Genomic DNA, 23,773 nt, shown 5'->3' with positions numbered 1-23,773 from the left:
GTTTATGGATTTTTGCTAAAAGAATGTATACAGGTGTAGACCTTGGATTGGGCGACATAATTTCATTTTAAGATTGGATTCCAGAGTTTCCCATGTTCCTGATCAATTTATGAGAAAATCCAGGATAGGAAACCAGAATTTATATAAGTGAAGTCCTACGATTGGACGCCAAAATTATTCTATTGACAGATGCATGTTTTGGCAACAGAATTCGACATTTACATAACCGCGAGTATGTGCTTGATGGAAAGACTAACTATTGCTCAGCATTAGTTCTCGGCCTTCAGAAATTCTTTGTGATAACTAGACATCGGATTTTTGCATATATTTGAAAATTGTAATGTTAAGAGATTTTAAAATTGAATGTTATGATATTTCTATGGTTTTCCGATTGTATTCGCTTTTTTGGTCTTACCGAAGTGATATCACTGAATTTCATAACATTCACTATAGTTGTGAATTATTTTATAAGTGATACGCCCAAAAATATATGGGATTATTCATATATTCATTGTTTTGACCATATAATAACTGTGAAATATTGTCAAAAAAGCTCTAAAAACAAGACAAAATGGGCCAAGAAGTCTTACGCGATTTTAATTAAAAATAGTAATGAAATGATTTCATCAGTATAATAAGTCTAAAATAAGGTTTACATCTTTGCTAAATAAGACATTTTCGCTAAAACAAACTTTCAAAATTTTGGTCAGGTGGGCCCCCCCCCCGAAATGAAATCCTGGCTACGTCCCTGACCCAAACGTGGACCCAGGTCCACGATTTTTGGTGGATATGTTTTGTGACCATTAAGAACCCTAAGCACCAAATTACAGCTAAATTAGTAGGAAAATGTGGCTTAAATATCCGAAATACCGATAATCGGAAGGTACCGCTATAAGGAGGCTATACCAAAACATTAGCCGATATTGTTCATATTCATCCAAAAATGATGCTACAGCATTCTCTGGTCAAATACTAAATCAATTAGGTTTAAACATTAGCAAAAGAACGAATTGCAAAAGAACGGTAGACGCCGGCTTATTCAGTCGACGACCAGCAAAAAACCTTCCGCCTCCATGTTTTACAGCGTCTTTGCAATATTTAGGATTTAACGGTTGCCCATTTGGTCCAAGCCTTTTACCATCTGAATACTTTAAATTAAACATAGATTCATCGGAAAACAGTTCAAATGGGTCTTGGCGAATGCCAGTCTGGCTCCTTCATTTTTAGTCGATATGAAAGGGTTTTTTTTTTGCTGGTCGTCGACTGAATAAGCCGGCGTCTATCGTTCTTCTGCAATTCGTTCTTTTGCTAATTTTTAAAACTAATTGATTTTGTATTTGACCAGAGGATGCTGTAGCATCATTTTTGGATGAATATGAACAATATCGGCTAATGTTTTGGTATGGCCCCTTATAGCGGTACCTTCCGATCTTCGGTATTTCGGATATTTAAGCCACATTTTCCTACTAAATTAGCTGCAATTTGGTACTTAGGGTTCTTAGTGGTCACAAAACATATCCACAAAAAATCGTGGACCTGGATTCACGTTTGGGTGTAGCCCCCATATAACGGTAACTTCCGATTTTCAGTATTTTGAGGATTTAAGCTAAATTTTCCGAAAACCGATTATTTCGCCTGCAATAATTAATAATTTAGTATCCTTTATGCCTAAAAGATGTGATTGTGTCATCCAGAATAGAGGATAAGCAACGAAATATTGATTTCAATAGTTTTTGCTGTACCTCAAATGGGGGGGTGCTTTAGTTTTGTCCGCTTATATTTTCGACCTAAAATGTTTTTTTAATTTTAACTTTTGTTTATTAAATTCTGATCTCCTTATTTTTGTATTTTTCAATTATAAAGATATAAATAAATAAAAAGAAAAATAAAAAATAAATTTATAATTTAGTTTTCATAAAAAAATTATCATTTCAAAAAAATTTACTGAGGGGGTGCTTTAGTTTTGGCCGATACTGTAAATTTGTCATTCCGTTTGTAACTCATCGAAATATTCATCAGAGATCCTACAAAGTATATATGTATATTCTTAATCAGGGTAAAATTCTAAGTCGATATAACCATGCCCGTCCGTCTGTTGAAATCAAGATACAGCTCGAAATTTTTAAGATAGAGCTTTGTAATTTGGTATAGGAGTTTCTATTACTCCTAGGTTGTTTGGCTTTGCAAATGGGCTATATCAGCCCACGTTTTGTTATGGCCCCCATAGAATAGTACTACCCGATTTTTGGAATTTTGAAGTTTTTAGCCTCATTATCACTCCGAAATGGCTGAAATTTGGTACTGAGTCTTCGTTTTGGGGTGTAAATCTTTCCCCCAGAAATTTGTCGATATAGGAACACGCCATCATATTGCCCCGATAGAACGGTACCTCTAGATTTTCGGTATTTTGAAGGTTGTGGCCACAATAATTCGCTGAGATGGCTGAAATTTGATATTTAGTCTGCATTTGAGGTATAAAATTTTCTATATGAAATTTATCGGTGCTGGTCCACGCCTTCATATAGCACGCATAGAAAGGTACCGCCCGATTTTCGGTATTTTGTAGGTTGTGGCCACAATAGTCCATCGAAATGGCTGAAATTTGGTATTTAGTCTTCGTTGGGGGTATAAAACTTTCCATATGAAATTTGTCCGTATATGTCCACGCCTTCATATACCCCTTATAGAACTGTACCTCCCAATTTTCGGTATTTTGAAGGTTGTGGCCTCAATATTCCACCGAAATAGCTGCAATTTAGTAGTTAGCTTTCGTTGGTAGTATAAAACGTTCCCCCCATAAATTTTTCTGTACAGGTCCACTCCTTCATATGGTCCCCATAGAAAGGTACCTCCCGATATTTTGAAGATTGTGGCCTCAATAATCCACCGAAATGGTTGAAATTTGGCACTTGGTCTTCATTTAGGGTACTAAACTTTCCATATGAAATTTGTCGGTATAGGTGCACGTTTTGACATAGGCCCTCCTATATCCCCATAGAAGCGTACCTCTTATTTTTCGGTATTTTGAAGGTTTTAGCCACATTATCTTACCGAAATATAGGAAACTTGGTATTTAGTCTTCTTTGAGTCTAAAAACTTTCCGCCAGAAATGTGTAGGTATAGATCGATGTTTTGATATAACTCCCATAGAACGGTACCTCCCGAATTTCGGTATTTTGATGGTTTTACCGAAATTGCTGAAATTTGGTATTTAGTCTTCTTCGTAAACGAAAAGAAACTTACTGTTCCACTTTACTTCCATACAACTCGTGGTGGAGGGTATAACAAGTTCGGACCGGCCGAACTTAACGCCGTTCTTTCTCGATTTAGTTTAAATCGAAATTTTGACTTTGACAGTTCACAATTTTTTTAATAAGTGAGCCAAGGCTTTCGTCGGGACGGGGTCGAATATGTGATACCCTACACCACTACCCCTGTGCATAAGCTTTTGACTGGTAAAATTCAAAATATTAAAATTGGGATAGCTTAGCGCCTTTGCTCAGGTTTGGTATACCCCCTATAGAAGCGGAGATATTCGCTTTGAAATAAAACGTTGAATTTTTCTCCAAATAAGTTTTTTGCCCCTTCCGACCATATCAAAAATCAATGTCCATAATTCTGAAATGTGAAAGAAATACTGGAATGTGTTTTAGAGGATTTGGACCATTATGTCAGGCGAAGTGGAGGTACCCAATATGTTTTCCAATACAACCATTTATAGAACTTAATGTATGATTGCAGGAGATAATACACTCCGTTCCAAAAGACGGACAACCTACGAATGAAAAATAAAGAAAAATCGGTCCGCTGTTTGGTTAGCCCTGTACCAAAAAGCAAAGTTCATTTTCGGCAAAATCGATGCCAACGGTACAGTATCTAGGATTAAGAGAAAGCAAAAATCTCTCTAATTGCAAGCGAGAACGTTTCCGGACAAAGATCATAAACATCGCTAGGAGGAAGAAACTAAAGCAAAACTCAACTGCATCTTCAACAATAAAACGATCCTTCAACGAAGTCGTTAAGGACAACCTAATGGTTGCTGTAAATAATGACAAGAAGGAAAAACTGTACCCTATCACCAAAACCGAATAGTATAAAGTAGAAACTATCTTGTCCGAACAAGTTACGACATATGTTTTTTAAAACGAAGACTCTCCTGTATCCCAATGACACCTCGTGCCAGAGTTTGGTTACCCAGTGTAGAATGGGACGGTCCAAAACTGCTGAAATAACTGGCGAAGATGAGCAGGGATTTTTTAATGGATGAGTGGTTCGTAACCGCCACTGAACCACACAACAACAACAGCATGAATCTCTCTCGAAAACAGAGACTGCAGTGGAAGCACTGGAGAGTCAGAGAAACATGTTTTTTTGCAAAAGGGTTGTAGAAGATAAAATGCTGCGCCCGCATGGAGACGATGTCGAAAAGCTGCTGAACAACAAAAATTAATATTAAGGTCACTATGAAACTCTAATATTAAGGTCACTATGAAACTCTCGCTTCAGATTACTTGCGAATTCTTCTGGTCGAGGAGAATCTGGACATAGACATCATACAAGAACCCTACACTTACAAAAACGAAATAAAGTGCCTGGATAACAGAGACTACAAAATCATATACAGGAAGGTTAACGGTCAGCCTAGTTCGTGTCTATTTATTAAAAACGCTATAAATGTTTCTTATATCCCCAGTTTAGCACAGCAGAGTTCACGGTGGCAAGAGCGGAACTAGCCTCTTGTTACATAGTCCACTCGATAGAAGCACCACTATTTAAAAGGCTCGAAAGGCTCATCGTCGCGTTTATTGGATACATAAGTCGCCTTCAACAATGTTAACGCCTCAGCAATGGAACAAGGAGGAGGAAATCCACAGGGATGTGTGATATCGTCGCTGCTTTGCCTTCTTATCATTGATGTATTATAATTAGACTAGTGCCATATAACGGTTCAGTACGATTTAAGGCATCATTTTCCTAGCAAATCGATTTTAAATTGGTGTTTGATTTTCCCAAAGGAGCTCTAAATAGCACCCCCGATTTGAGTTATTTTGAAAGATTGAGCCACAATAAAAATAGTCTGAAAGTTTGAACCCAATTTTTCAAGAATTGGTCTGAGGTGGGCTTCATGCAGACGTTACTAATTGCCGTATGTTAAAGTTTTAAGTTTACCTCATTGTGGATTGTATTACCGAATCAATAATACCCCCCACCATTCGGTACGATGGTGATGGGTATGATGATTCCCAATTCAAAACTCGGACATAATTGAAATCTCTGGTACATGTTTTCTTAAATTAGTTTTCTTCGGATTTCTTTCAACCTCTAAATAACCTTATGCATATACATATGTACCTACAACACATACACTAATTGAATTAACTAAAACTTATTCTCCACACTTTTTTAACAACTTTTTCGAACTTATATACTTAAGATGTTCTTGGTATGCTCTCCGACATATGCTGTTTGCCAAAATATTAGCCAGTTAATTATTTTAATGATATATTTAAGGAATACCAAAATGAAAACTTTTTAACATAATTTCTTGGACAAACTTTGGTAATTGAAATGAAAACTTTTCATCGTCGCATCGAATACTGGGATGCTTCAGACTTGTATCCTTCGTTGTCAGTTTGCCTTGTCTGTTCACTTATTCACTTTGACTTCATGCATGCAACTTTAGGATGCATATGTGCATGCAGATGAAGGATGTAAATCCTGAAAACAAGACAAATTGTGCAACAACAACAAATCGAAAAACTGAAACACACATTTTCTAATTAAATTACTTATGGAAAGAAGGAAGAAGTTTGTTATTCTGTTTTCGGAAGAAAGGAAGGAAAGTGTATGGTAGAGTTTCGAAGGAGAACAATTTAAAAAAATGTTTGTGTATGTATACGATGGGATGGATTACATTCATTTCGATCTTTACCGAATTAGTAAATGAATTAGTTGTATGAAGGATCATTCCAAGGAGTTAATAACAAGTATTGTAAAAAAGTTGTTTATTAATCACGGTGCTCTTGAACCACCTTTAAATGAAAGGAGCTTACAGCTGGGAAGTTTTTGCGGATTCTGAAAATATTGTGTTCATAGATGAAAAAAAAAAAACAAAAAAAAATCGCCGGAGGTCTTTTTAAATAAATTGCCGTCAAATTTCAAATGTTTAGGGGTTTTTAGGGTTTCACGATTTTGCTTGGAAACCGCAAGTCCTATCGAAATGGGATTAGAGGAAATGTTATATTATAAATATGATATTTTCGAGGGTTTTGCCATTTTTGAGACTGTATCGCCTCTTTTCAAAACAATGCCATGCACGGTGCGCCTTAGATAAAAACCTCTTACACCTGGGTAGTTTTTGCGGATTCTGAAATAGCAATGTTCATAGATGAGAAAAATCCAAAAACAAGATAAAATCGGTGGAGGGTTTTTAAATAAATCAAAGTCAAAGTTCGCTTTTTTAAATTTATTTTATGTTTTCGCGATTTTGCTTGGAAACCGCAAGTTCTATCGAAATGTGGCTAAAGAAAATGTTGTTGCTGTGAAAATTCTCTAGAGAATTGACCTCATAATTTGGTCTTACATAAAAATTCGAATTATAAAATTTGAAAATTTCCCTTTTGGATTGTTAATGGATGAAAATCGTATATCTCGTTGTGAAAAATGTAGGTGTCCAGCTTTTTGCGCTCTTTAAGAGGTCAGTTAGTCAGTCATGACCGAAATACATGGACGGTCACAAAGTCAATCAGTCGATACTTGAGCAAAGCTGTCATTCAAAACTGGCAGTCTATTTAACTTGCTGCATTGTTGCAAACTGGATATCCATAGGGGAACTCTCATCTGGTGAATGTTTCCTATGGCGGTATTTAAGTGAGATTAAGTTAGCTTTACTGCTGTGGGTTGTAATCTTATGTAATCAGTCTCTAGTTAGTCTCATCACACAATAAGTGGAAACTACACCTAGTTTTGGACTATGTTGACGATTTCCAAATTTTTTTGACGATTTGAGAACTTTTTGACGATTTCCGATCAAAACATATCGGCAACGCTGATGACCCATCTTCGAGCAGAGACTAATTTTGGACAAAATATTACAATGGCCAAATTTAGGACCGAATCTGTTAATCCCTTCTAGGATTAACATCTAGAGCTATCGTGCACTCATGCCAGGCAGACAGACGAACATTGCTAAATCGACTCCAAATTGTCTGAAACTGTGTGAATTTAAACTTTCATCTATTGACAATATCGAATCGAATAACAGCTACGCAACCAAAATCCTTTTCCCCAATATTTATGTACGTAGGAGGTTTTCAGATTTTGTGGCCATTTTTGGACGTATGAACTTGCTGACAAAAATATGGATTTGAATAAAAACTCAAAAGTGTTGCGCAGGAGGTACATTTTTGGAAGTGGATCTTATTTTTGGGAGTAATTTCTTTTCGATAGATATCGCGCCCACCTGTCATTTTAATTGTTCACCGTATAATTTAGAGTTTTTGGTCTACTACGTCAGGATGCATGGACTTGTGCACGAAAAACATAATATCGCTATAAACAGGACCTCAAAGAATAGCGTCAGTAAAATCCAAAGATTCTTCGAACAGATCCTAAACTGCACTTAAACAACCATGTTGAACTTTGGGGTGAAGGTATCCTAAGGGGAAGACCGAATTCTGGTGTAAAACAACATTTGGACAAAATATTAGGAGATCCAAGGTTACGTTCAGCAGATATAGCACGTACTATTTCAGTGAAATTTTTTTAACTTTTGGGGGTGGGCGCTTGTACCGGAATGTTCGCAACAATAGTTCCAATCTTCGCTGTAAACAGGACCACAAGGAGTAGCTTCGGTATACAATTCCAAAGGATTATCCCACTAGAGTTGTGCCAAAGGAACTATATGGAATTATATAGTTCACTTCGCAGTTCCAATGGCCCACATTTATTCTTTGAACAAACTGCGTATACTTAATAATACACGTTATATTTCATGATGTTACTCATACGTTTCGGAACTAGTACAAGGAACTAGGAACTAGATTACCCAACTTTACTTCCCACAGATCATAAATTGTATTTAAACAAAAAAGATGCACTTTTGTTGGGGAGGTACCTGAAGGAGTGGACCGTATTTGGACGTGATGGCCACCTTGGTTAGGAGCGGATCCTATCTAAACTCCTACCTTTCTTTGGGTCAGCCACCCGGTTGAAGTGCAACTCCGCACTCGAGCCGAAGCTCTTCCCGCGATTTGGGTTTTAACAACAGCCACAGCGATGCTACCACAAGGGGGCCAACACCAACTGCCAGGCCAGATCCAAGGATCTGGGGCACCTGGCACCCGCGGTACCAGAATATAGCCTCCGGTCAAGCTTCGTGGCCAATGACCATTACAAGTTGGACTCCAAACAGCCCCAGACTGGTTACCTCCTCTAATTCAGCCAGGGGAAAAACAAACAACACATGACCACAAATATTTAACATGTTGCCCTCACGGACTGCACAGAGGGCCCACAGGGACCGCGGCAACGGACAACACAACCCAAACAATGGACGAAACCACCCTCACGGATGGCTGGCACGACATCCACACAAGAAAAACGACGCCGCACCAAAAACTCCAACTCTCTTCCAACACCAACACGCCCAACTGTAGAGATGACTATATGGTGGAACTAACTCCACTAAGTCTAGTACTTCTTCTAACAAATACTTCACGTGCAAACCTGCTTAAACAACTAAAGGTCCGCCTGTATTCAAGTGCCCCACTGAAATCCCACCCCGCCCCTCCATACGTGATACCCATATTGACTAAAGAGTGGACCGATATGGCTCATCTTCACAACATATTACGAAGGAAACATTTTGGTATCGTGCCATAGGGATTTTTACAGTTTTAAGTCTATTTTCTCCAGAAGTATGAACATGCGTTTAAAAAAACAGTTGTACCATCGTAATGGGGGCAGCGAACGGAGTGAACCGATATGGCCCATCTTCAAAATTAATTAACTAAGTTTGGGCAAAATATTACGATGTGCGAAACTTGGTTAGAATCGGTTGCTCCGTTCGAGATAGAGCGCACAAGCCAGACAGACGAACGGACAGACATGACTAAATCCACTCCAAATTGTCTGCAATGAATTTCGTCCAAACATACTTTGGGTCCAAAACCATTATTTCGATTAGGCACATTTTTGATCGTATAAAATTGTAACCATAAATGCTATGGGTATAAAAATGTATCTGAAAATGTATTCAATCGGGCGGTTCCTTTATATAGTAGCTATATCAAAGTGTGAATTCTTGTTGACAATATTTGGTGTAGAAGTTTTACGACCACGGTTAAATAATATATCTAAAATCCGCAAAATACCGAAAATTGGTATTGGTATTCTTATATGGCGGCTATTACAAAACATGGACCTATGTGGCCAATTTTTAATGAAGAAGTTTTGTGACCACTGGGAATCTAAAATGTCAAAGTATAGGTCGTTCGTTAAAAAAATAACTAAAATTCTCAAAAATGTCGAAAATGGGAGGTACGGCTATATGGAGCTATACCAAAACATGGACCTATGTTGACAATTTTTAGTGGATAATGTATTGTTTGTTACAACTGCCAATCTTAAATATAATATTACAGGTAGTGCGGGCAAAAATGTAGCTAAAATCCTGACAATTACGAAAATTGGTAGGTACCGTTAAGGGGGCTATACCAAACATGGGCCTATGTTGGCAGTTTTTGTTGGTGAAATCATGTGACCATTGGGAAATTAAAGGTAGTTCGGACAAATTCAGCTAAACTTCTCAAATGCCTAAACTCCGGAGGTACCGGGGCTATATCAACCTTTCAACATTTGACAATTTTTTGGTGGAGAAGTGTTGTGACCACTAAGAACATCAAATGTCAAGTTTTATTTAGTTTGGTTGAACATTGTAGTTAAAATCTTCACAATAACGAAAATTGGAAGCTACCGCAATATGGGCTTATACCAAAACATGGACATATTTTGACAATTTTGATGGAGAAAGTTTGCGACCACAGGGAATTTAAATGCCAAATATCAGGTAGTTGTATCAAAAAATGTAGTTAAAATCTTCTAAATTCCTAAAATCAGGTGGTATCATTATATGGGGACTATACCAACACATGAAGCTATGTTGACAATTTTTGGAAGAAAATTGTGGTGGCTCTGAGAAAAAACTCTAAAATTCTCAGAAAATCTAAAATCGGGAGGTACCGTTATATGTAGGCTATACCAGAACACGAACCTAGGATGACAATTTGCTGTGGGGAAGTTTCGTGACTGCAGAGAACCTCAAATGACGTGTATTTCTGTCCAAAATCATAGGGTAAACCTCAAAGTGCCAAAAATCGGAAAGTACCGTTACGTAGGGGCTATATCAAAAAATACACTAAGGTAAAAATAGCGTTCTAACTCAATTGTTTTGAAAGTTATGGCGATTACAACAGAGGGACATGGCTAGATCGACTCATAATATTATTCTGATCAAGATAATATATATTTTATAGAATTGCAAATGTTTATTTCAACCCGTTAACAACGGAAAAACCAACTTTATATACCCTCCATACTATGGTGAAGGCTATAAAAAACTTTTAGACACGGGGAAACAAATACAACGAACTGAAAAATACTAAAATTTTCAGGTCCAAAATGATTTAGAACACTTTTGTTAAGGCTTAAATTTCCAATGTTAGTGTGCAGTGTTAAAATCCTATACATTTTTAAAGATTTATGAAGAATAAAACGATAATCTCATTTGCAACCCCTTTTACTAAAAAAGAATGCAAGAAGTCTTTGAAATTTGCATAACTTATAATATTTCGTTTTATAATTTTTTTCGGCAACTACTTTCATGTATTCAAAATGCCATAACAATTTAATTTTTCAATGCTCATCGGCCCAACAAAAAGTTTATCCTTCAAAGGAAACTCCGAAGTTATGTTAAATCGCATTTAAAAGAAACTGGCGACAGTGTATACAAAGGCTTGCATTCATGCAAAACTTTCAGAAAAATAGTTTCGTTTAGTCTATCGCGTGAATTTTTCAAACACAAAAAGATGTCTTACCATACCATCTTGCCTTTGCATAATAATGTTGTGACTTAAAGTCAAGAGAGAAAGAAAGTGATGACAAAAAAACTTACCTGCATTTCAGTCTCGAGCCCAATTGAAAAATATCTGAAGTATTTGTCGGTGAATTTGGTAACGATGGTGGAACACGCATTAGACGAAAAAATGCATGATGTTCCACGCAACAACGCCATAAGTGTTTGCAGGCTGATTTGCGAGGTGTCTCAAAACCATAAGTGCTCAACTCGTTCTAAAGCCAAAAGAAAAAGAAAAGAACAAGAAAAACAATTTAAGTATATACATATAAAAAATCTTCACACATATTCTTTACACTACGTCTACTTGACAAAATAACAAGATATCAACTGATGATGGTAAGTTGTATCACAAGGACTCCAAAATACATACATAAGTATGGGTTATTGTTACCATATTGAGAAAAAGAAATGCATTATAAAGTTGCCATTTGCTTCACACCACCACATAGCAACAATGCAAAAGTTTATGATAAAAAGTGTGAAAGAAATTCGTAAAAGACTTTTCTTTACCACCCTTGGGTTTCACCAAAGAATGAAGATAAATATGAAACTTTAATAGCGTTATATGCATAGCTTGTCATCACATAAAATGAGATGCAACAAAAGAATTCTGCTTCTTAACGTCTTTGATAAGAGGCACATCAACGTTAAAAAGCGCCAAAGAACTGTTGACGATGGTTATCAACAGTTATCTTTTTAATATTAAAATATTATCACAGCAAAGTAAATTGAAGCCGGTGGAAGAAACATTAATAAGTCGTAAATCGCAAGTAAAGGGGAAGCGTATTTTGTTCGGAAATTCTGTGAGAATTTTGCTGTGTCCCTGAACTGCAACTACAAAAGAAGTTTATGACTTTATAGTGCCTTTCAAAAACAAAAAGGAATCAAAGCTTTGAAAAAATCTGTATTTGGCCATAGGGCCACTACTTTGGTTAGTATTGAACGTTCCGGTTTGTTCTGAACTTCAATAAAATTAAGGGATAATGTTACCCTTGACATTGTGGTGCAGTGATAAGCAGGTCCACCTTGCGTTCAGAAGGTTTGCGGTTCATTCCTTGACTAGTAGTGCGATTCTATAACCCATTTCTTGAGTTACTGACAAAAATCGGTAAAATAAAAACGCAAAATTATGAATGAAAAGTTCAAATAAATGTTGACAACACTGTTGCTATCGGTAGAACTTTGCGAATTGTTTTTATTGGGCGCTAACTTACCGAAAAAATATCGTTAAATATTGAAATTATAAGCATTTTAATTTTATAACATAAAACATTTTCTTTTTTTGTTTTGCCTTATTAAGGCGAAGGTCATTTTTTAGAGTGATATTTGAATTAATTCTCTTTCGAGTTGAGCTATTTAGACCTAATAGGTACATTGAAAAATTAGGAATCCACCGAAGTCCCACACATTCAACCACTATGCTACGTTTCACGGGTGGTTAGACCGATCATCAGGCATATTGAATGGTGTTTTTTAGTGGGTGGACGAAGGCTAAGCTTGGAGACTAGCATTTATATCACAAATCATTCGAAATTTGTATATTCGAATTATTTATTTATTTTAATGTTAGTCATTTAATTCCAAACCTTTCCTATAGTCCGACTTGGCTGGTAACCCTATTTTTCAATGCTTTATTACAAATACTAAGGCAGCTTTTTTCCACCTTTATTTTATTTGTTCTTCTGTATCAGAAGATTTTGATCATCAATATTTGTCATCGGAATGACAAGTTGATGGTGGCTTAGAACGCTAAGACGCCTGCAACCGTGTCACTTGGTTGTTGGGGTCCCAGGTTCGAATCCCAGCCTGGCTCATGCTGAAATCATTTTTTTGTTTTGCCTTATTAAGGCGAAGGTCATTTTTTAGAGTGATATTTGAATTAATTCTCTTTGGGGTTGAGCTATTTAGACCTAATAGGTACATTGAAAAATTAGGAATCCACCGAAGTCCCACACATTCAACCACTATGCTACGTTTCACGGGTGGTTAGACCGATCATCAGGCATATTGAATGGTGTTTTTTAGTGGGTGGACGAAGGCTAAGCTTGGAGACTAGCATTTATATCACAAATCATTCGAAATTTGTATATTCGAATTATTTATTTATTTTAATGTTAGTCATTTAATTCCAAACCTTTCCTATAGTCCGACTTGGCTGGTAACCCTATTTTTCAATGCTTTATTACAAATACTAAGGCAGCTTTTTTCCACCTTTATTTTATTTGTTCTTCTGTATCAGAAGATTTTGATCATCAATATTTGTCATCGGAATGACAAGTTGATGGTGGCTTAGAACGCTAAGACGCCTGCAACCGTGTCACTTGGTTGTTGGGGTCCCAGGTTCGAATCCCAGCCTGGCTCATGCTGAAATCATTTTTTTGTTTTGCCTTATTAAGGTCTCCAAGCTTAGCCTTCGTCCACCCACTAAAAAACACCATTCAATATGCCTGATGATCGGTCTAACCACCCGTGAAACGTAGCATAGTGGTTGAATGTGTGGGACTTCGGTGGATTCCTAATTTTTCAATGTACCTATTAGGTCTAAATAGCTCAACTCGAAAGAGAATTAATTCAAATATCACTCTAAAAAATGACCTTCGCCTTAATAAGGCAAAACAAAAAAATGATTTCAGCATGAGCCAGGCTGGGATTCTAACCTGGGACCCCAACAACCAAGTGACACGGTTGCAGGCGTCTTAGCGTTCTAAGCCACCATCAACTTGTCATTCCGATGACAAATATTGATGATCAAAATCTTCTGATACAGAAGAACAAATAAAATAAAGGTGGAAAAAAGCTGCCTTAGTATTTGTAATAAAGCATTGAAAAATAGGGTTACCAGCCAAGTCGGACTATAGGAAAGGTTTGGAATTAAATGACTAACATTAAAGTAAATAAATAATTCGAATATACAAATTTCGAATGATTTGTGATATAAATGCTAGTCTCCAAGCTTAGCCTTCGTCCACCCACTAAAAAACACCATTCAATATGCCTGATGATCGGTCTAACCACCCGTGAAACGTAGCATAGTGGTTGAATGTGTGGGACTTCGGTGGATTCCTAATTTTTCAATGTACCTATTAGGTCTAAATAGCTCAACTTGAAAGAGAATTAATTCAAATATCACTCTAAAAAATGACCTTCGCCTTAATAAGGCAAAACAAAAAAAAATGATTTCAGCATGAGCCAGGCTGGGATTCGAACCTGGGACCCCAACAACCAAGTGACACGGTTGCAGGCGTCTTAGCGTTCTAAGCCACCATCAACTTGTCATTCCGATGACAAATATTGATGATCAAAATCTTCTGATACAGAAGAACAAATAAAATAAAGGTGGAAAAAAGCTGCCTTAGTATTTGTAATAAAGCATTGAAAAATAGGGTTACCAGCCAAGTCGGACTATAGGAAAGGTTTGGAATTAAATGACTAACATTAAAATAAATAAATAATTCGAATATACAAATTTCGAATGATTTGTGATATAAATGCTAGTCTCCAAGCTTAGCCTTCGTCCACCCACTAAAAAACACCATTCAATATGCCTGATGATCGGTCTAACCACCCGTGAAACGTAGCATAGTGGTTGAATGTGTGGGACTTCGGTGGATTCCTAATTTTTCAATGTACCTATTAGGTCTAAATAGCTCAACTCGAAAGAGAATTAATTCAAATATCACTATAAAAAATGACCTTCGCCTTAATAAGGCAAAACAAAAAAATGATTTCAGCATGAGCCAGGCTGGGATTCGAACCTGGGACCCCAACAACCAAGTGACACGGTTGCAGGCGTCTTAGCGTTCTAAGCCACCATCAACTTGTCATTCCGATGACAAATATTGATGATCAAAATCTTCTGATACAGAAGAACAAATAAAATAAAGGTGGAAAAAAGCTGCCTTAGTATTTGTAATAAAGCATTGAAAAATAGGGTTACCAGCCAAGTCGGACTATAGGAAAGGTTTGGAATTAAATGACTAACATTAAAATAAATAAATAATTCGAATATACAAATTTCGAATGATTTGTGATATAAATGCTAGTCTCCAAGCTTAGCCTTCGTCCACCCACTAAAAAACACCATTCAATATGCCTGATGATCGGTCTAACCACCCGTGAAACGTAGCATAGTGGTTGAATGTGTGGGACTTCGGTGGATTCCTAATTTTTCAATGTACCTATTAGGTCTAAATAGCTCAACTCGAAAGAGAATTAATTCATAAAACATTTTCGGCGGTGACAAATAGTCTCAGTGTAATGCTGTCTTACATTTCCTGAGTATTTCAACTATGAACAACTTCTCTACAACTCGTGTCGTATGATAAGCCGTGCGGACTCGGCGATAAAAAGTACGCCCCATATCATTGAGTCAATATAAATCGGCATGCACACATTGATATGCAGCGTACGTAAAAATACTTTAAATAACATTTCCAATCGTTTCGTTTCGTATTTTCCATAAGAACAATACAAAACGAAACATAACCCACGTTGGCCGAGCTCGCTGTTTAGTTTTGTTTTGTTTACGTACGTGAGTGCGAACAAAACGAGAAGCGAAAAGTACTCAACTCCACGAGAGCAGATAGAAAACGGAATAGTACTAAACACATGTGAATAAATCAAAAACGTTTGGTGGTTGATAAAATTCACTGTGGTTGATGCTAACTTATAGAGTTGTTAAGCAATCACATGTGTGTGTGCCTGAGTGTGTCATTGACAATACACACGGCAAACGTTTTCCAAAAATACTTCTTGTTTCGGTGGTGAATGAAACAACGCGGCAAAGCATATCGTACGGTTTCAGGAATCATACGGTTTCCATCTTTTTACATTGAAAAGTTTGTGTTTTTGTTTTGGTTGTGATAATGAAACGATTCACAGAAGCTGAAAAGTTTGTGGCTTTGTGTGATTGGTACGGGAATTGTTTTGTTTTTTTCCGTTCATTGTTGATATGAGAGAAGTCTGTCTGCCTTGTCCTTTCGGGAATGTTGTGGGAACATATGTATGCATGTCTGTTCCCCTTGACAGTTGTTCATTATCAGATGATTATCTTTCTTTTAAACCCTTCACCATAGTATGGAGGGTATATTAAGTTTATTTTTCCGCTTGCAACACATTGAAACAATCATTTGCGACCCCATATATACCCTTGATCAGGGTAAAATTCTAAGTCGATATAGCCATGTTCGTATTTCCGTCTGTTGAAAACACTCTAGCCTTCGTAGCTACTGAGAAGCTTTCGTAACTATTGAGCTGGGAAGCTTTATCTATTCACCCGAGTGTCTTTATTGCACAGTCAGGTCAAGTTCGAATAAGGGCTATATCGGTCAACGTTTTGGTATAGCTCCATATAACGGTACCTCCCAATTTTCATTATTTTGAGGAGTTTTGAGCTTTCAGAAAGGGTCTAGAGAAGCATCCTTTCTTTTCGTGTTCAACATTTGGCATTCGTAAAATTTTGCCCAAAGTTAAATTAAGTTCGAAGTTATGCTATATCGGTCAACTCCTAAGGGCACCTCCGCCACAACGGTTGAAAAATGTTCTGTAAAATGGTGCTCACGATAACTCTGAAGGGAGCAATCATTTGGTCTAAACTTTGCATGTCGTATTATTCCTTCGAGTTATACATCGGCTTCAAATATAGACTCAATCAGTCCACTCCTTTGGGTACCTCCAACACAAAATTTGGAAGAAGTACTGCTTAAGAGCTCCTCTCGGATCGTTTGAAACTTATTTTATCCGGTTGTCCTTGCAGCCCCCATTGCGACAGTAAAATTTGTTTCGGGTGCAAGTCCACACTTCCCGAAAAATGGCATATGAACTATATCGGTCACGTCCTTCGGGTATCTCCCGCCTATCGGATAGGTTTGACATTTTTTCCAAGAAGTTCTTGCGGGCCCTGTTATGATGGCCCAATTTTTTCGGAGGCACATCCATACTTCCTGTGATAATAGCCCAGATCTACAAAAAAGCCTACCGGCAGCAACTAAACTTGGGAGTACGTAAAATAACCCTTGAAGGGAGAAACCGATTTGGTCCAAAGGTTGTAAATCGTATTATTACAGACTCGGATTATGTCCGAACATCGACTACATTGGGTATCTCCCACTCAAAGTTCAAAAAAAGAGTGCAGGCAAGGGCCCATCGGGGACCGTTTTTAAATTTTTACCAACATGTTTGGTATTTGCTCCGAAAAAAGACGGTACCTTTTTTTCGGAGCAAATCCATACTTCCTGCGAAATTGGTAAAAAAACTCAAAAAACTCCTATAGACGTCAGAAGCATTGTGTTTCCTTATTTTCTTTAGATCCTCGGCACAGTTGACTGATACTTTGTGACTTGTTAACCACCAAAAATTGTCCATGTTTTGGAACTTTCCGATTTTAGGTATTTAGAGGATTTTAGCCACATTTTTGACTGAATTATTTGTTATATCACATTTTAGTTTCCCAGTGGTCTCAAAACTTCCTCACTAAAAAATGTGAACATAGATCCATGTTATGGTATAGTCTCCATATAACGGTACCTCCCGATTTTCGGTGTTTTGAGGAGTTTAGCTACATCTGTCGATCGAACTATCTGTAATTTGACATTTAAAGTTCTCAGTGGTCAGGAAACATCTCCACCTAAAATGTACGACATAGGTGCATGTTATGGTATAGCTCCCATATAACGGTATCTCCAGATTTTAGGTGTTTTAAGGAGTTCACATCTGCTGACCAAACTATCTGCAATTAGACATTTAAGGTTCCAAATGGTCATAAAACGTTACAAGATTTTAGGTGTTTTGAGGAGTTTAGCTACATTTGTTGACCGAACTATCTGCAATTAGACACTTGAGGTGGTCACAAAACTTCTCCACCAAAAAATGCCAATGTAGGTCCAAGATTTGGTATAGTCCCCATAAGACGGTACGTCCAGACTTTAGGTGTTTTACCGAACTATTTGTAATTTAATATTTGAGGTTTTCGGTGGTCATATAACTTCTCCACCAAAACTTGTCAACATTGGTCCATGTTTTGGTATAACTCCCATATAACCAGCTTTAAGGTGTTTTAAGGAGTTTAGCTATATTTGTTGGCCGAACAATGGTCACAAAACTTGTCCATAAAATATTGTCAACATAGGTCCAAGATTTGGTATAGCCCCCCATATATATTCAGGCAGATAATGTAGATAAAATCTTCGAAATAACTGAAATAGGACGGTGCCGTTATATGCAGGCTATTTTAAACCAGAGGGCTCTGTCCAAAATTTTTGTGGAGAAATTTTCTGAATACTAAGAACTTAAATTGCAAAATTATAGCTAATTCGGTCAGAAAATTTAGCGTCGAAATACATGAAAGCGGGCGGTAATGCTATATGGGGGCTATACCAAAACGTGGACCTTTGTAGTCCATTTTCGAACATAACCTGCCTTCACACAAAAGACGCATCTTTCCAAAATTTCAGCGTCATAGTTCCATTTTTCTGGATGCTTTGGACTTGACAAATTGACAAATTTTAAAAAAATGAGAAAAGCTAGTAATCATTCGAATCCCACTACCAAATAGGACTTAAATTTTTTGTAATTGGTCGTAGTTTAATATAAAAATATCGAAGGGGTCAATTGATTTTAAATATTAAATCCCGAAAAGGACATCAAGCCCAATGTGCAATTTTTTTTCTATTTTTTTGTAATTACCTTTTTTTTAAATTGGACCCATATTAAAGAAGTTATGAGTATTTCTTTGCATATAGGTTTTACGGAATTCGACTTTTTCAAGGCGCGATATCTCTGGAGCCGTTGGTAAAAAAAACTAAAAATATATTGGTATTATATTCAAATATTAATACAATCGAACTTCTCTATAACGAACTTCCCTGTAACGAATACTTCTCTATAACGAAGTTGTTTTTAAAGCATAAGTGGAAATTCTTACGAGGGTCACTCGAAAACCTTCTGGACTAGCAACGCGCAGTGTCGCCAGCTGTAGTTTTTTGGAAAGTTTGACAGTTTTTAGCCTAAGCGTACTCAGGACAGTTTGACATACGACCATGTGCTGGGTTGTTAACAGTGGCTTAATTGAGACACCTCCAAAACATGGGTTTTGAACGCTTTTACAACATCTTCTGGTGACGAAATCGTTGACCGCCTCGTTGATCGCTTTTTTCTTGATGTGCTGGAATCAAATGAAGTCATTGGATCCGCAGTCAGGGCTGTACGGCGTTTGACCCATCAATTGCACGTTTGGTCCGGTCAAACAGGACTGATTTCAATCGATGTGTGAGAGCTCGCATTGTCACGATGTAGAACGATTCGTCTTCTCTTGTTCCTTTTTCGAATTTATCAGGAGACTTCAGGCAAACAAATTGTGATGTACCACTCAGAATAAACCGTCCTACATATCTCAAGCCGTATAGTCGCCACACCGTCAGTTTTGCCGAAGAAACAAGTGACCATTTGTTTCGAAGGTCTTCTTCCATGAACAAATTTCGTTGGATTTGTCTCGCTTTCGATTCCTGTTTTGTTTCGGGATCCTAAGCATATATCCAAGATTCGTCGTCTGTCACGATCTTATAAATGTCATTTTAAGCACGAGTTTTTTTAATTATTTCTTTGCACCAATCCCCAAGAGCCTTTTTTGAGCGATTGACCAATGACCATTTTGCTGGATCTAGCTAGAAAAATCCATTTTTGCGGCCAGGTTTTCATGAAATTTCAAATGCTATCTCACGGAATATAACATGGCTATCTTGCATTATCCGTTCAGGCACGGCTTACTTTTTTTAGGTTTTAGGCCAGAAGGTTTTCAAGTGAGCCTCGTACACACAAAAAATGTCTCTATAACGAATTTTCTATATAACGTAATAATTCGTTGGTCACCAATTGCTACATTATAGAGTAGTCCGACTCTATTTTATCCAAACCATTATCAACATATTTTTCAAAAATCACAGAATGTAGGGTATAAACACCCATGTATAAATAGAATACCACAAAAACTAATTTCAAAATACACAAAAAACAATAAACAACAACAATTTATTTACATACATTTTTATCACTTATCCTTAGCATAAAATAACGTCCTTTGTAATAGACTTTAGCTATGCGTGGCCAATAATAATGAGCTACGGTTGTTTTGTTGCGCAACACCACAATACCGCTTGGCGTTAGACCAAGAAAATATTCCACGCTATCTTCACCCTGTAAAGAGAAAGAAAAAACAAGAAAAAAAAAAATAAAACATGAAATTTTTACAAATTGCTTTGAGTTAAAAGTAGAAACTTAGCTTTACTCTAAAGATGAGAACTTAAAACTATGCAAAACAACAACAAAAATGACAAGAAATGCTGTGCATTTTAGTACGAGTAATGTTTCATAATTTCCTCTTGTTTAGCTTTGACAAAGGCACAAAGCAGGAGTTAGGTTATTGTTGCTGCTGCTAGGTTTCTTTGATGTTGTTAACAAACTATTAACGTCAAACTATGTACTGAAGTAGCAGTTGCTAAAAAACACCCTTATTTAAATAGTGTTCATAGTGTGCGTAATTAAGTTAGAATGAAAGTTTATGCCGCATCTCATGCATTTGAATGAGCTTCGCTTTTATGTTTTAAGAAAGTGTAATATTTTGTGTGTATTAGGGGCAAAAGGGAATTCTAAGGAACAATTTAAAGTTTTAGGGATGTGAGTTATGCAGTTTTAAAGCGTTTTTGTTTATAAACACAGTGCTTTATCTTATGCTAACTTGAGCAACTCCACTTCGTTGAAAGTCTTATCGGAAACTTATGGTTTCAGTATATGGGCGATATGGAAAATCCGCACAGGAATTTCCATTATGAAAATGCTCAAAAAGGGCATAATGTTATGCCTGATCGGAATAGGTTGGAATTAAATAAAATTGAAAGTATCAGTCAAAATATTTTTAAATAAATCGCGGTCACAGCTCACATTTGTACGAGTTTTTAGGTTTCAGGATTTTGCTTGAAAACGGCAAGTCTTAACAAAATGGTACTAGAGAAAATCGAATAGCTGTACAAATTCTCTTCAAGATTGATTTTTTTTAATTTTTCTTAGGTTTTATCATTGTTGTTATATTGAAGTTCAATTTGTCCTTTCTCTCATAAGATAACCAATAAGCAGCCAAGACCTGGAACAACCCAATGTTGGACCACGCCGAAACGTAAATCTATGTTAAACAATTTAAGGAGAAACAGAAATTTAATATTACAGGCAATTCGGCAGAAAATGTGATTAAAATTTATAGAGTACCGATAAATGGATGACAATATTTCGCTTAAGAACAGTTTAAGTGCTATCTACTGTTTTGATTTTTGTTCGAAGTTACTCTCCTGGTGATCCTCTTTTTCAGTTATATTTCAGTTATATTATATTATGCTTTTTTTGGGTGGCTGAGGGTAAAAATCAGTTTGCCGTTTAAGCCTGTGGTGTTTTCTTGCTAAAAAGGTTAGTGTGACGGTCAATTTCAAAAATATTATTCTGTTAAAAACCAAACTAAGTACATACTTTATGTTTTGCTGTTATTCTGTTGATAAGAACAGTGTTGTTTGCTACTTAAATACTGAATGATAAACAACAAATAAAGAAAAACATTATCAACAATCTCTGGAATAACATAAAATATACAAATATGGAAATAAGCTTTTATATACAATTATAGGTTGTATATGAAAATATAAATTCTAAAGTACATGCTCGCAAACACATATCATCACATGACTGTTATCTTTGTGTTACCATCAATAAATTTATTCGTTTTTCAATTTTCATAAATTAGTAAAAAACGAAGGGAAGGGAAACAAAATATTTCAATGTTTTGGACAAAATTACACTACCACAGAATATAAAACATGTAATAGTATTTCAAGGACCATAACGCACCCTGTGGCTATGTTTAGCAATGAAACCAAATATAGGACATTGTTGAGTAAATTTATGTCAATTTTTATGGGCTTAACAATGCTGCTGGGTGGAATGAGGTTTCATTTTATATTTGCTTCATAAATATTTTTGCTATGAGATTAAGTACCATAATAAAATATAAATTATATTTTACACACTCACACCCTCCCGCCCACCTCCTTGTTGGCCGCATAATGCGTGCTCCTTTGCCTTGCCTTATCCAATGTGAAATAAGACCACACGAACATAAGAAAGAATTATGTTTGTTCATTGAGATTTAATGACAGTTAAAGTTCTTTTTGAAAAACAAAGATCAAAGTTGTTTGTTAATGGAAAAAGACAATTAATTTGATTTACGGAACAGTTAAGGGGAAGAAGTGGTAGAAGAAAAAGAACAACAAGGACGACGCTTGAGTTGAAAGTAAAGTATAAACAAATAGCCATAGGCCATATTTATGGCAATAATGGTTGCGATGGTTGTTTAAGAGTTTATGTGTGTGTCCGAAACACCAAGTATGGCCAACAAAGTCTATTAAAGCATAATTAATTTCTTGTTGTTGGTCTTCTTCTTCTTCTTGTCGTCAAGTCAAGTACTGTTGAAGTGCTGTAATCTTTTGCTGATTATTTTGAACTGGTGACAACAAACGATTTGACCAAAAGAACATGGCAATAAAATATTTATTGTTTGCAGGGAACTAATATTTTATTAAATTGAAATGGATTTTGAAGAATAGAGTAAATTAAAGAACAGCACTTAAAATGCTACTAAATTACACAAATATAAAGGAGAACTTGTCAGAGATTGAGATTGATTGAAATAATGTAATGGACTATACAATAATGTAATATCTGGGGACATTTGCCATTAAATCAATTTACAATATTCAAACATTGCCTAAATTAATAGCTGTACCCAGAGCCAGATAGTCCCAACAGTAGCCCTCTTTTGGAAAGTCATAACCGCATGGTCTTGCGGGCTTTAATGGTCATAATGAGTTGTAACATTCGATCCTCGGAAACGAACAGACGGGTATGGTGCTGGGTGAGCAGATTAATAGTTCTACGTTTTGTAAGGCCTGTGAGAACGCCCCTATCAGAATTGGCGGATAGTGTCACTGTTCTCCATACATAATCATCGCTTCACCTGGTCTGACAAATAACATCACTTGGCAACCCGTAGTTTCTCTTCGATCATACCATATTCTGATAATTTTCTCCATAGGCAGACCGCCCGATTTCATCACCTCTGAACACCGCACCTTCATCAATCATGGGAAAGCTAATTGGCCTAGTTTCAGAGAGTTCATTAATCACCACTTCAGAGATCTAACAGAAATGACGTTCCGAGACATCTTGACTACTGCAGCCGCTCGCCATATACCTGCTGGTAGAATAACCGAAGTGAGACAAAAATTCCCAGGTGAGGTGAAGGGATTGGAAAATGAGCGTGATGAGCTTTGTCGTTCCAATCCCAGTGACCCCAGAATCAGAGAGCTGACATTGGTCGTTAAGAAATTGGTTGGTGGGTATATGCGGAACAAGCGGCTAAATCATCTGAAGAGTTGCAACATTGGAGCCGGAATATGTAAATTGTGGGCAACGGTTAAGTCGCTCTCGAACCCTGAAAATAGGGAAGATAGGACCCAGTCAAGTTTGGAGACGTTACGCCGACTGATCGGAAGACGTGCACAAGTTATTTCAATCGGCAGGTTGTCGAGAACCCCAGGAGTG

General features: G+C 36.8%; 1 protein-coding gene across 4 annotated transcripts in view; it reads right to left on the bottom strand.

Annotated features, from left to right (window-relative positions):
* LOC141388803 (uncharacterized) overlaps window positions 1–23,773 on the bottom strand; it is a 381,643-nt gene that overhangs the window by 93,305 nt on the left and 264,565 nt on the right. For all 4 annotated transcript variants that reach the window (XM_073959189.1, XM_073959190.1, XM_073959187.1 and 1 more), the window contains exons 8-9: window positions 20,174–20,326; window positions 11,174–11,349 (exon numbers count right to left, since the gene is read on the bottom strand). In XM_073959189.1, coding sequence (XP_073815290.1) covers window positions 11,174–11,349; window positions 20,174–20,326 — 329 coding nt within the window. The remainder of the gene's footprint in view (window positions 1–11,173; window positions 11,350–20,173; window positions 20,327–23,773) is intronic.

Source organism: Musca autumnalis, unplaced genomic scaffold (genome assembly GCF_047663935.1).
Source record: "Musca autumnalis isolate F117 unplaced genomic scaffold, ASM4766393v1 scaffold_1, whole genome shotgun sequence".
Taxonomy (NCBI): Eukaryota; Metazoa; Arthropoda; class Insecta; order Diptera; family Muscidae; genus Musca; species Musca autumnalis.
This window is presented reverse-complemented; position numbering and strand designations above follow the sequence as displayed.